Consider the following 13,543-nt stretch of genomic DNA (forward strand, 5'->3'; position numbering starts at 1 on the left):
TAGCAGATGTCTCATTTTGTCTTCAAGCTTTTGCCTTGAAACCCACCATTTGCAGTAGGTTTTCAACTTGATGGCTGATGGTATTTGTATAGGGAGCAATTGTTGACAACCGTTACACATACTGAGAGTGAGAGGGTGAAAATGACTTGCTCTCAGGGGCCTTGACAACCTTTGCCCCCCTGGCTCTTGTTTCAGGCCCTGTAATTGCCACTGACCAATGGCTCCTGGTTGAAACTAGACTCCAGGCTGCAGCTATTAACGTCCCCCTCCAAACGGATCTTGTTTTGATTCCTGATGCTTTTATAGGTTTTGTCTTTAGGAGACATTCCTGGTCGGCACATACCGTGCACCCCTTTCTGCCCTTATTTTCCTTCCTTCCCGTCTTGTGGGGCCATTGGCCCCCCCTTCCTGCACTCACAAACATACACATAGCCTTGATCAGCTTTTGCATGTGTGTGTGTGTGAGTTTATGTGTGTGTGTGTATGTGTGGGCGCCAAGGCTGCTGACCAGCCCACCCTTCTCTGGCCCCTCCTGACTGCCATCTACACTCCATGAACTTGGCCACCCGTCACAGCTGCGTTAAGATTGAAGGATGGGGGGCCCTTGTATCCAGCTGGGTTGGAAGACATTGTTGGGGGCAGGGCAGGCCCAGATGCAGATGGTTTAGGTCAAATGGAGATGTTTGAGGATGAAGGGGGAGGGGGGATTTAGGAGCTCAGAGGTACCATAACTCCAGAGGTTACTACTTCAACCCCTGGACTATGCACCCTTAGTCTTTGAGTATATATTTGTTTTGATAAGTGTGTATTGCAGATTGTACTTTGTCCTATCTAGCTTAGCGAATGCGCCACTTTTAAAGCTTGTTGCAAACTATTTGAAGGGAATTCAGGCTTAACTTAATAAATGTTTGGTGTAACAACAGATGAATACATTTTTTTTTCATGGAAATGAGTCAGTTTTCTAAATATAATAAATTTGTATATACATTAGTGTTGCAGTATATGTTTTTGCTTGATTAAACAAATGTTAAACTGGAAGAATGTGGGTTCAATGGGAAGCATTCACTTTTACGGCAAAGTTCTTTATGTTATGGACTCCTTGGCAAGGGTTTGAGTCCAACACAGAGAGGGTCGTCTCCTCAGCCGATTCAGCACCCACAGACTGGAGCCTTAACGTTTTGTCGAAATTTCCCAGTGGAGATGCATTTAACAATGTGCGCGTTTGGGATTGTCAAATCACACATTACATAATTCTGTCCACCTGAAATTAGTGCAGCTAAATGTAACTCACCCAAATGGAGCATTTTCAGTAGTATTTTCAGTAATTTGTATATTTCAGTAGTTAGAATGCATCTGAAGCAGACTGTCTCCTGTTTTGTGTCAAAACTTGAATTACCTAAAATGATCCAGAGCTGATGTGTGAAAACCTGCTTATTTGTTTGTTTCGTTTTTTACTGACCTCATCTGTATTTACTCTCATTTGTTGCAGAATGGCAGTGCAGGATGGGCAGATGAGGCTGACAGCAGCAGAGGAAGAGGAGAGGCCTCCAGAGACTTTGCTAAGGTGAAAAACAAAATCAAGGAAAAAAACAAATAAAATCCCAAAAGTTTTGTTACAAAAGTAGCAAAAGGAGCCCTTTATGACAGTTATGTGGTAACATACATTCTCATTTCAGTAGCACATGTGGGACATGTATATAGGTCAACCTTTTGAAGTATTATACAATTGCAGAACTATAAAAATGCAGGATCTATGTGTTCCTGAAACTCTAAGCCAGCTTCAAAGAACTAAAAGTGTCGAAGCCTGAAAGATTCATCTGTGCACACCTCAAAGATAACAGTTAGCATGTATGTTTTGTGGTTAAGTGAGATGAAAGCATCTGTTCTAAAAAGAACATTTCAGGGAGAAAAAAGAACAAATGTCTTCCAGACAAACATTATGTATAGAGTATATGAGTCATAACAATGGTGCAATTAAAACGTTTTGCAATGCTATTATGAACTATCATCATATAGTCTAACATTAAAAAGAGCAGTAGAGAAAATACAGACATTCAGGATTAAGCACTGGACAATAAACTGTATACTTAAGCACTTTGAGGCGACTGTTGTTGTGATTTGGTGCTATATATAAAATTTAATTGAGTAGACATTGTAGCTGAGCAGCCACACAGCTCTACTTTTAGCAAACAGTACCCTAATAACTTTATATTTTTCTTTACAGCTGTATGAGCTTGATAATGACCCAAAAAGAAAAGAGTTTTTGGATGATCTCTTTGCCTTCATGCAAAAAAGAGGTAAGCATACAAAAATATTATTTTACTAATATCAGATCCTGTGGCTTGGCATGTACTGGATGGAGCATTGAATTGGAGGTTTATTTGGGACCTAGATAACTTTTAGACTTTAAGGAAGTTAAGTTATCATCATTCAAAGTTATAATATTTTCTGAGATGGAAATTATTATATTGTTGCATTCCTACTCTCAAAACATGTGGGGTGCGTTTAAACTTTAACTTTCAGTGTGACTCTATGGGAATTGCCACAGATGTGTCACTAAAGTTAATTTCTTTTTTTAGAGAGCACCAGGAATTTCAGTGTTGATTGAGCAATGTCACACCTGCAGCACAAATAGATTACTTCTTCATACAATTGCTAGAACCCATACAAAATCAACGAGGATGAAAGTACATACAGAATGTAACTCCTTGTCTGATGCCAGTGAAACATGTTTTGCCACTAAACAACTCACACACTGGCTGAGAAATACTTCATTAATTCCCCTCTCAAGCATAAAGGCCTTAAGGTATCAGCAGGTAAGATCTGTCTCAGCTGATCCTGTGTTTCTGTAGCATCAGAGTCAAGTGGATCTGGCAGTGGCCTAGCTTAGTTGGCCAGCAGGCTTCGAGGATCAGTTGACTTTGTGCTGCTTTGACAGTGCTTACGAGACCTGTCTGACCAGGGCTGCTAATGCACTTAGGCTTTTATCAGACAAACCTATTGCAAAGCAAATTACACTGCTTGAGCAATACCTCCCAAGGTGAATCACAATGTTATTACAGTGGTGCATACTTCACATTATGTTTTGGCAGGCTGTGATAGGTGATGATAATCTGTGAGTGTGTGTGTGTGTGTGTGTGTGTGGTTCACTTCAATATGTTTTGCTACAGGCTTCAGTGGTGGGTACCGTACATGAGTGAAACTTTATTTGATGCATAGTTTGTTTTGTCGGACTGACAGATGATCGCTTTGTGCAATTATTTTTTTTTGGGTAAATGGGCCCGTGTGCATCGACACCTATGTGTATGTACTTGCATATGTGTGTTTACCCACTAAGGTGCACGAGAGCAGCAGCTTCCGAGAGTCTGGTTAGGTCTTACCACCCAGAGGTCTTGTTTGGTGGGTGATGAATTAAGCCGAGTAGGAGAGGGAGGGATGGGATCTGTCAAGGCCCTGTTAGCATCTCTGTCCAGTGGCAGACGCTGGGAGTGGCTGCCTGACCCTTTACTCACGCTGGTCAGATGGAGAAATCCATCAAGCTGACTAAATCGCCACCTGACAGCAGATAACTAGCTGATTACAGTGTCACATTATTTTTCATGCAGTTTGAAACGAGTCAGCACAAACATTGAGTGAATAATAACACTGATTTAAAACAAACAAATTAACATGTAACTTGTAAATTATACTGCCATAAAGTAAATTAGGACAAAGCACAGTCCTGGTAACTCTTTGGTGTTTAACTTGTTTAACTCAATTACATTTCCAAAGAGAATTATCGTGAGTGTAACTGGAATCGGCTTACGCGTTTCAGGTTCCCATGTCAACATTAATACAAGTGATCAATGTTGAGTCCAAGAGTCAGTGCTAGTTGTTGCAGTTATCACTAAATTTCCAGAATGCTTATCTACAAGAGAAAGATACTGCAAAAGACAAAGGAAAAATATTGTGAGATTAAAAAGTATTATTTATTTGAATAGTTTTATTTTACAGTTACAAGTGCAAAGTTGAAATCTAAATATCCATGGCTGCACAGTGCTTTAAATATAGATGCAGGATATGACATTAGAGACTTGATGAAACCATTGTACAAGAGAGGGTATAATTTCAGCTAGACTAGAGTGCCGTCTTCACCCCTCCCTTAAGTCAGGAGCCACTTGGCTGACCTATGCTGTCCCTCAAGCCGGAGTCTTAATCATAGGGCATTGCTTGGCTGGATTTCTTTTACACTCAGTGCCAAGAGTAAATGAGATGAAGAGCAAGCCTCACTAAGCTCTTATTCACGGTACCCTCTAATTTCTGTGCATTGGCTCCTCCCTCCATTTCATTTCATAGATATGTTGTCAAGATTATTGCAGTCCATTTTTTGTAATTAAAGAGCACTTAGGAAGCCTGTTTTGTTTTTTTTCTTTAAATGCAATGTCATTATTTGAGACTTTCTAAGAAGGGCGTAGCAAAGGGAAAATACCTCTTAAATTGAATGAGATTACAAGTGGACTCTGAAAAATGAGGCAGAGTGTGAGGTTAAGTTAAATCCAGTGGAAACTCTGGCGAGAGTGAGACAAATGGTGAAGTGCTTTTCCCACCTTGGCGTGGGGCCTCTGAGCCCTGAGAGGGAAGCAAACGGCGGAAGGAAAACTTACGAGGGATTCGCATTTCCTGCCTCTGCTGCTTAAAAACAGGCACATGTGTTTGTGTGTGTGCGTGTCTGTGCGTTAATGCTTGAGGAATTTTACCAGCTGTCCTAAATAGAGTCTGAGTGTAAAGGGAACCCATTGATGGGCTTTGAATCACAGACATGACAGAAGACACACATACAACCCCCCCGCCTCTTTTTGTCACAGATGATCACTGTAGGGTCAGAGGAATATTTGTTACATCCATTACTGAACCCAGCCAGCTTTCACCACTGACCTCTGTGCTATTTGTTGCTTGTAAGGAGCTCAGCCTCATTCAGCTGGAGACCCTCATGTATATATTAGTCATTTGCTCCAGGTAGAAACATTAGCTAATGGCCTGACATGTACATGTAAATGCACTAGGGCTGCTCACATAGAAAGAGCGCGGGTGGAGGATATTAGCCAAGATGAGTTACGGTGACATCACTGTTCATTACATCCATTACAGGTTTTCCTGTCTCACCCCCAATTGCTGCAAAGAAAGCTTGGCGGTGGCTTGATGCTTTTAACCACCTCAAAGGTTTCGATTAAGCATATGGGTGATTGTTTGTTTTGGTTTGACACTCGACCGCTTTGTCATTGGGGATGGGGGTTTGGACCAGGAGGTGGGCTTTTGAGAAGGTGGGGGAGCAGGCAGTAAATGAGGCAACAGTTGCTCGATGAAGAAGAAAAAAAAAAGGGAAGAAACTCAGAGAGTGATGCAGCCAACTGCCTGTCAGTGCTGTCCACTTGAGATGATTAATGGCCACGAGCTGTGATGGACAGAGCCAGAGAGAGAGAGAGGCTCCTGTTCAGTGAAGTCACCAGTCGAGAACCCTCGCCCCGCCCCACGAAGTGTTTTACTCGTTCTCCTCTCACCAGAAAACCACACACATCGTGGTCAGAGATCAAGATCCATCTCAGTGTGACACTCTTAATTGGAAGTGTAGCTTCAGCTTAAGAGGGACCACATGCTGTGCTATCACAGCTTTAGAGTTATTTTAGAGGAAAATCCCAGATTTAGCTCTGTTAATAGTAATAAAGTGGTAAGCAGGACTTGTCTGTGTGATTAAATTATAGTCCTGATGTTGGGGCTAGAGGAAGATTTATAGAATGAAATGAAGGGTTCTTATTTAGCTGTAGCTCCACAGTGAATTGCACGAGGAGAGCAGTGTTTGTTCCTTTGAAGCTCCCAGAATTTGCTGCAGGAGACAGAAAAATGGCACTAAAGGGATTTTGATCAAAACAGAGCAAGTCAGCAATTTAGTGACGTAGCAATATTTGCATATTCCTTTACACTCAATTTTTTTTTGACTAAAAAACAAATGTTAAACATGCCTTTGTATTACCTTTTACAAAGCACAGCATTTTTCCCCCCAAGGTTTAGATGGATTTTATTTGAAGTATTTGTGGTGTGGGAACAGTGGCCTCCCAGCAGGACATTAGAGGAAGTTCCCCAACTGTAACCCAGAGACCGAGTGCTCTGTCCACACCAATTACAGCATGAATGGGCTCTGGGGGATCCACGTATGCATTATATTACTCCCCTGGTCAGCCTCACACTGGCCCTCGTAACAGGCAGCCCCTCTGTACAAACACCACACCACAATAGGAACATTCTCTGGCTCTGTGATATGGACTCGTTTTCCTTTAGTTAACACCCCACAACTTCTGGAAAGTGGCAGCACCTGGTTGGTTTAACAACAAAGCCCAAGGTTTTGTGAGCATAGTTGTCCATTTCAGATGAAGTGTTGGGTTATAGTTAAAAGGATTTTTTTTTTTTCGGGTGGTGGTGGCGGCGGTGAGGTGTAGGGGCAGAACTAGAATCCTGCTAATTGGTTTGGCAGGTAAAAGGCTGTAGATGTAAAAGTTTTCATTCATAATTTTGTGATAACCTTGTTTTCCTATTATATCTATAATCTGAATCATGACAGATCTTCTCCTAATAGATGCTGTTTTTTAAAGCCTGTGAAGCATGTTTTACACAGAATCCACCAATAAAATAGAAAGAGGAAATGACATTATGTCCTCTCTTTTCTTTCTTTTCATTCCCGTCCTCTTCCTTTGCACCCACTGAATTCTCCTCCCCTCTCTGTTTATTGTGCTACAGTTACAACCGCTGAAACTTGATAACACCATGGGGGATAGGGTTGGAGGGCCGCACTGTGGCCTGCTTGCTTGGTGAGACCGGGGGAAGGAAGGACTGGCTGGATTAAGGGGCCTCCTGTCCTACGCACAATGATTAATGATCTCTAAATAAGTGGAGGCAAGTCTTTCAGATATGGTAACCCTGATAGACATCAGACATGTGACTGTCACATGTCTGTGTCTGTGAAAAAGACAAAAGAAAGGATGAGGGATGAATGTGGCCGACATGGAAGTAAGAGCCAAGTGCAGACGGGGTGCCAGGGTTACTGAGGAGAGGTTAAAGGAGACATCAGGCAGCTTGTATGGGAGAACGCAGTGTTCTTTGATTTCCCTTTCAAAGCACTTTGCCAGTGGTCTGAAACTGACTGAGGTTACCAATCAGACTGAAAGATAATGAGGGAACTGTACAAGAAGATTAGAACTGGTAGTAAAGGGGCCCTTCTCTCAGCATAGGGTGGAAACCCAAATGATACATAGATTCCAACCACCGCTTTCTAATCATTTTCCAAAAGAAGAGATGAAACTCTGTCTTTTGGACACATCCTCCCATGCATTTTTCATCAAAGATTTGGTGGTAACTGCCCTGATACATTTGAGGTTTGAGATTGTCTTTGGTTTGGGCAAACCCCACCCATCCCCTGCCAAATTACAGCCCAGCCTTAAGGGCACAAGCATCTAGAGTGGTTATCCATTTCCTTCAAAACAAAAGGAAATAGTAGTTTTCCTGATGTTTTGCATGTGGGATGGTTTATTGTGGGAAGCTTAGATTAAAATCTTGTGACTTTTTAATTTTTTTTGTTTTTGCTTCTTTCTTTCCAACTAAGGCTACTCTTTGTGTCCTTTCCTCTCTGTGTTTCTTCATCCCAGCCCCCAATTGCTTCCACCCCCTGTTATTTCCTCTGTTCTGTGGCCAGACTATTCCACAGCCCTAGATTGCCACTGTGCTGTCCATCTTTAATTACGACCGTACTGTACTGGGATTTGAGACCCTAAATCGCCATGGTCATATGACCAGGCAAGAGGACAAGTGCAGGCCCTCAAACAGATTCATGCTTCCCAGTGAGGTCATCGGTCAGGGTAAAAATAATACTGGCTGGCTGCTCTGTTCATTCACCCATCTTGTTTTGCACTCACTGAAAAATACTTACAAGTGAATGCTCTTATGGGAAATGGGAAAGTAATAGGGTAGAGGATGTTATTGAATGGAAAAAATAACACGACTTGTGATGCAAGTTGGATAAAATGGTAACAGTTTGAAGAAAGAAATTCAGAAAACTGTGGCTGAAAGTGAAACAGCAAGAAATCTGTTCCTCAAACAATGTATGCAATACAGGAACTTAAAATGTAGTATGTATATTCCTGCTTAAAGGAAGTAGGCCGCAGTGTATATTGTAAATTAAGTTAAAGAAACGCAAAGTTAAAAGTAAGAGATTTCAATAATTACAAATGATTTGTGTAAGTTGATTCAGCATAAGCACATTAATAATAGGGTGCCAAATCAAGCTTTTCTGTAAATATATGTATGCTTTTAATTTTGTATTTGTGTTCATTGGAAACTTGTTTACTTCATTGTGCTGTTTCATGTGAAATATATTTAATCTTTAGGCAATCAAAATGGGGTTTGTGGTTCCATCGTAAAGCTTTCTGCGCACAGAATTCTCCTGTGATCGACAAATTCCCTAAGCCTCTGCTATCTGTATATCTGCATGTCTTGCTTCTCCATCTGTGTCCTGTGTGTGCTCTTAAAGCAATGTTTCCTGGCCTCCACACCCTTGTGATGGATGGTATGAAATGCATTACAGCCCCCAGAGGAGCCCTACACCCGTACAATAGCCCTGAGCTCACTTCCACTGCAGCTTTGCAGCCTTGCTCCATAAGCCACACAGCAGCAGAGGTCTGAGTGCCTAATGGAAAACAAGACGTTTGATTTGAGGGAAGAAATGGACATGAAACACACAAGTGCTGTTGTCTCTTTGCCAGTGGCGCTTTAGTTGATGTGGTTTATTGTTTGGGGTACATGATTACATAAAGGCAGTGGTTACTTAACAAGTGGTGATATATGAGTGTGAGATGAGTTATCAACATTTGCAGTTAGGCTTAAAATAAAATTTTCCGTGTTGCAGTATACAGTGTGTCATCATCAGTTTTCTAGTGGTTTATTTTCTTTTGTATCGTTGACTCCAAAAGAAAAAATTAATTACAGAGTTTTAAGCCCTAAATTAGCAAATAACCTTTATCGTGAATTCACTAAGAGGGTTTTATTGTACTTGTATGTTACTTACAAATGAAAGCTTTTTTTCTGATGTTGATTTCATTTTCAGTCACTCTGCATTAGCATCAGCTAAGACCCTGAAAGGTAAACATATGACCCACTCTCATGGATCTTAGAAGTCAAAAGTAATTAGCATTGACAAGAGGTAAAATTTGCAAGATGAGTGCACAACCCCCAACAATCCCCTTATGTGCGTGAACAGATTCCCCTTTCTCCCAGGCTCATAGCATTTGATGTCTCCGGTATTGATCGGTGGTGCTCGGCCTCAAATGGTCCTCATCAGCTGATGGCTTTATCCGTCAGTCCGGGTGGTCATTGATTGAAGCAGTTAGCTGTGTTATAAAGCTTGCTTTATGGGACAGAGGGCCCCCTCAGTGCATCAGTAAAGTCATCACTGCCTCATGTGTACTCTTTAATCCAGCAAAAACTAGTTTGACTAGTGACTTGTCACCAGTGTTGGCCAGGCGTATTTTGGTCTCAGGATATCCTGCAGAACCCAGGTGTCCATAGCCAAAAGTTTTATTTATGTCCACTGTGGAATAGTCAGACCCAGGCATCTGTAGCCAACAGAGTTATAACATGTGAAATGCTGTTTTAATTCAAAAGATGGCCTTTCTTAAACCTGAAGTACTTTTGTTACTTCAACTAAAGATAACTAAAGGAGAAAAAATGTTTTGTGTGTAGTCCTGTCCTGTTTGTCCTGTTTGTCTACCTCACCACTTCTTTCTCTAGAAAGGCTTTTTTCCCCTTGTGTTTTTTTTTTTAACCTCCTAGGACCTGGCGTCCACATATGTGAACATCACATTTTGGATTATTTAGACCAAAATATTCCATTTTGCTCTACAAGGGCCTGATATCCACTTGCGAGGACATTATACTGCTACTGTTCTGTCGAAGTTTTATACGAATATCCTTATATGTGGCTCTCATTTTTCTTTGAAGCACAAATTACGTTAAAAAAAATCTGGTAATTCTTTGTTTTTACATTCATCAGGTCCCAATATGCCCAAATATCAAAGAGAAATTAAAAATGTATGTCGTTGAAGAGTTCGAGTATTAGGAGGTTAAAGCAGAAAGACCTGAAACCAAAATTTTCTCTATCACACTGCCTTCAGTTCTTAGAACTTAAAGCCCTCAACTGAAGCCATAAAGTAACGTGCAAAAATGCATGTAAAACAGTCCTTTTATGAAGCCTGGGAGGCTGTTGTACTTACTAAATAGCTGTTGTGTGTCTGTTTGCACCATGGCATTTTCCCCTCTCTCTATTTGTCTCCAGGCCTCCTTCCTCTAGTTGTTGTTTTTAAGCTTTATCTGTGTTCTTTTTATTTGGTCTAAATATTACCCTTTCCCCTCACTGTCGTACTCTTCCTGGCTTCAGTTGAATTTGAAGGGTGGAAAATTTTAAGCCTCACCTCAGCAGCTTAATCAGTGAATGCTGGGTGGAGGTGCTTCGGTTAATGCCGAAACACCTCCACCCCCTTCTCCCCCCTTTCATGCGTAGAACAAGCTGTATTCTCGTAGCTGTCACATATACATTCTTTACACTTTTTACTGGACGATCAGAGATGTTTGTTTTCAGCCAGTCTGCTCGGTTACTGTAGTCTCACTTGATTTTCAAGTTAGGCAGAGATTTAGAGCAGAAGTTATCCTTGATATATGGCCTAGTTTTAAAGTTTGACATTAGGATATAAAAAGGCAACATGAGATTTTATATTCTCTTGTTGAATACGAGTTCCAGAAATTTGGGCAAACATGTAAATAGCAATCATGCATACTAATTTTTAACCTATATAATTGCTTTTGAGGACTAAAAATATGTGTACAAAATAGCTTTCACTGATCTTTTTTCCAAGTGAGAGTAACTCATAGTACAGGCCTGTATCATTAGTTTTACTACATGTGTTAACAAACATTTTTCCTCCCAACACTCACACACTGCAACACTCTTGCTGTTTTCTGCTGTTAGCCCCTGTATCTGTACCATGCTCATAGATTTTTTTCTAATCCGGTCATAGCTATAAGTCACAGAAAAGGAAACACCATCACACAATTTTAATAACGTCAAGCTTTAACAGAACAAATTGTAAATACATTTCATGCATGAGTTGCACAACAGGTTTCAGTAGTTCCTGCAGCTTGGCTGGAAACATACAGCCTGTAATGATAAATGTTAGTTGTTAGAGAACATTCAAGCACTTCAACAAGGTAAAGAATTGTTAAAAGAACGTCCTGACAATCTCTCTGACCACAGATGTTTTCAAACGCATTCCCGTGACAATGTTTGCTTAGTTTCAATTAAAAGCTGTTGGGTGGAGTAACTTAACCAGATCTGTGATAAGTAAAAACACCCTGAAGGACTTGTAGGTGGATCCACAAACATCTGTTTTTGTCAAACACTAAGCAGAGCAGAATTTAATGCATTTAATACAATTTATAGGAGACGGACAGCAAGCATCTGTCAGGATGTCGCGATCACAGTACAGAAACGAGCACTGCGTATTATTCACAAGGCTGGTTATCTAGATCATACTCACAAACTCTTTCTTCAGGCAAAGTTACTTAAATTCCAGGATCTGGTTAATTACAATACATCCATAATCTTATACAAAGCCTTTAATAAATTTCTACCTGCAAATTTACAAACTATATTTGAAATTCGAGAAAGGGTTTATAATGTGAGAGGCTTCGGAGAATTTAAATTACCCAGAACTCGAACAACCCGTAAAGGTTTTTGTGTATGTGGTGTGAAAATCTGGAACAGTCTGAGTTTACAACTGAAACAATGCAAAAATATTCATAGATTTAAATTCCTCTATACTCAATGATGGTTTTAGTGTGCTCTGTAATGTCTGTTCTCTTACCATTGCTGGTATGGATTCCAAAAAAAAAAAAAAAAAAAAAAAAGTGTGTGCGTATGTATGTACATATATGTACATGTGTGTGTAGATATATATGTATGTGTGTTTGTCACTATGTAATTATTATTGCCTGTTACCTGTGGTAGCGCAATTTATAATTAATATATATTCTGTATTCAGTTATGAAGGTTCTATTTGTTGTTTGCGAGCTGCCGTTGAGATGCTTGCATGTGCCCGGGGCTGTTGATGGTTTGTTTGGTTGCAACGATGGGCGTAGCTGCGGGAAGCTTATTGGTTTTTGTTGATGAGTGAGTATAGGGGTGGGATTTAATAAGTTTTCTTTGTCCCACTCCTTTTCAGGTAATTTTTGTTTTTTGTTTTGTGCACTTTATGTTCAATATATGTATTTTTGTTGTGCCTGAAATGAACAAATAAATGAAATGAATGAATGAATGAATGAAATCAATCAGTTACTTTAAATATATACCTAACCTTTGTCTAAATTTAATATAGCCTAATCTTATTATTTTAAACCTTGAAGGAGTTTTTCCTTTACTGCTTTGAGCTTACTTTGAAGGAAGCAGAAATACTACACAGGGTCCTACAACGTTTTCCATTTTATATAAATAGGTTTTCCCTCGATATACTTATCAACAAGCAAAATATTCTCTCTCTGGACTGGGATAAATGTGCTGAATGTATGTTTCCCTTCTCTCTTTCTGATGTACAAGACATTTTAAAAATACCAGTGACTGTGAATAACCCTGCAGCATAAGACACCCCAACCACCACTTTTATCCATCCATCCACCCATCCACTCATCCATCTCTCTGATGGCTCCGGTGTTGATTGGGGTCTGGTCAGTTGATCTGCCTGGTCTCTGGGAATCGAGGGGACTTGAGTTACAAATGGAGAGGCCGTCTCACTTTTCGCGCCATCCAACCTTTTCAATCCCCTTCCCCCTCTATTTCAACAGGTGACCCATCTTCATGACCCACAGAGAAGGAGTCATGTTTCTTTTCTTTTTGTCTTTCTTTCTGTACATCTATCCATCTCACCTCTGAGATACTTTACTGACAGAGCTGTCAAAAGATTAAGGAGGTCAATCCACCAATACTTAAAACACCATATAAAATCTTGTCCACTTTATCATTGCAGAGATTTCTTGACAAATTGCACTTGAAAAATTGTCAAATTCAGTTTCTAATAGTGTCACTGTGTGTATTCTTGACAGACTTCCCAGTGTGTGAACAGCAGCCTTTGAGATTTACAGCTTCTGACTTTTGTCTGGAGACTTGCCAGCTTTGCGATGTTTTACACGAGCCCAGAGCAGTTAACAGTGCACAGAAGACAGCTCCTTTAATATACTGGCTGCCTGCTCACTGTAATAATTCTTACTAAGAAGCTCTTCTCCCTGTTTTCTAAGCAAATATAGCTTCAAGTGAATTATCCATCACTGAGTGTTTGCCTTTTTTCCCTCAAGTATTGTTCTTTTTATTGAGGTAGAAGGAAAACCTGGATGAAGGAAGAGAGAGGATCTGCTGGCTTTTGAATTAAAAAAAAAAAAAAAGGAATTTATTAACCTTTTATTTAATTTTTCATCAACA

General features: G+C 40.3%; 1 protein-coding gene across 1 annotated transcript in view; it reads left to right on the plus strand.

Moving 5' to 3' along the window:
* The window catches only part of LOC146393249 (AT-rich interactive domain-containing protein 3B), a 59,515-nt gene that overhangs the window by 26,717 nt on the left and 19,255 nt on the right, over positions 1 to 13,543 (plus strand). The window contains exons 3-4 of the mRNA XM_084928557.1: positions 1,490 to 1,564; positions 2,225 to 2,297. Coding sequence (XP_084784683.1) covers positions 1,490 to 1,564; positions 2,225 to 2,297 — 148 coding nt within the window. The remainder of the gene's footprint in view (positions 1 to 1,489; positions 1,565 to 2,224; positions 2,298 to 13,543) is intronic.

This window comes from Perissodus microlepis, chromosome 1 (genome assembly GCF_051167445.1).
Source record: "Perissodus microlepis isolate ML-2025 ecotype Zambia chromosome 1, ASM5116744v1, whole genome shotgun sequence".
Taxonomy (NCBI): domain Eukaryota; kingdom Metazoa; phylum Chordata; class Actinopteri; order Cichliformes; family Cichlidae; genus Perissodus; species Perissodus microlepis.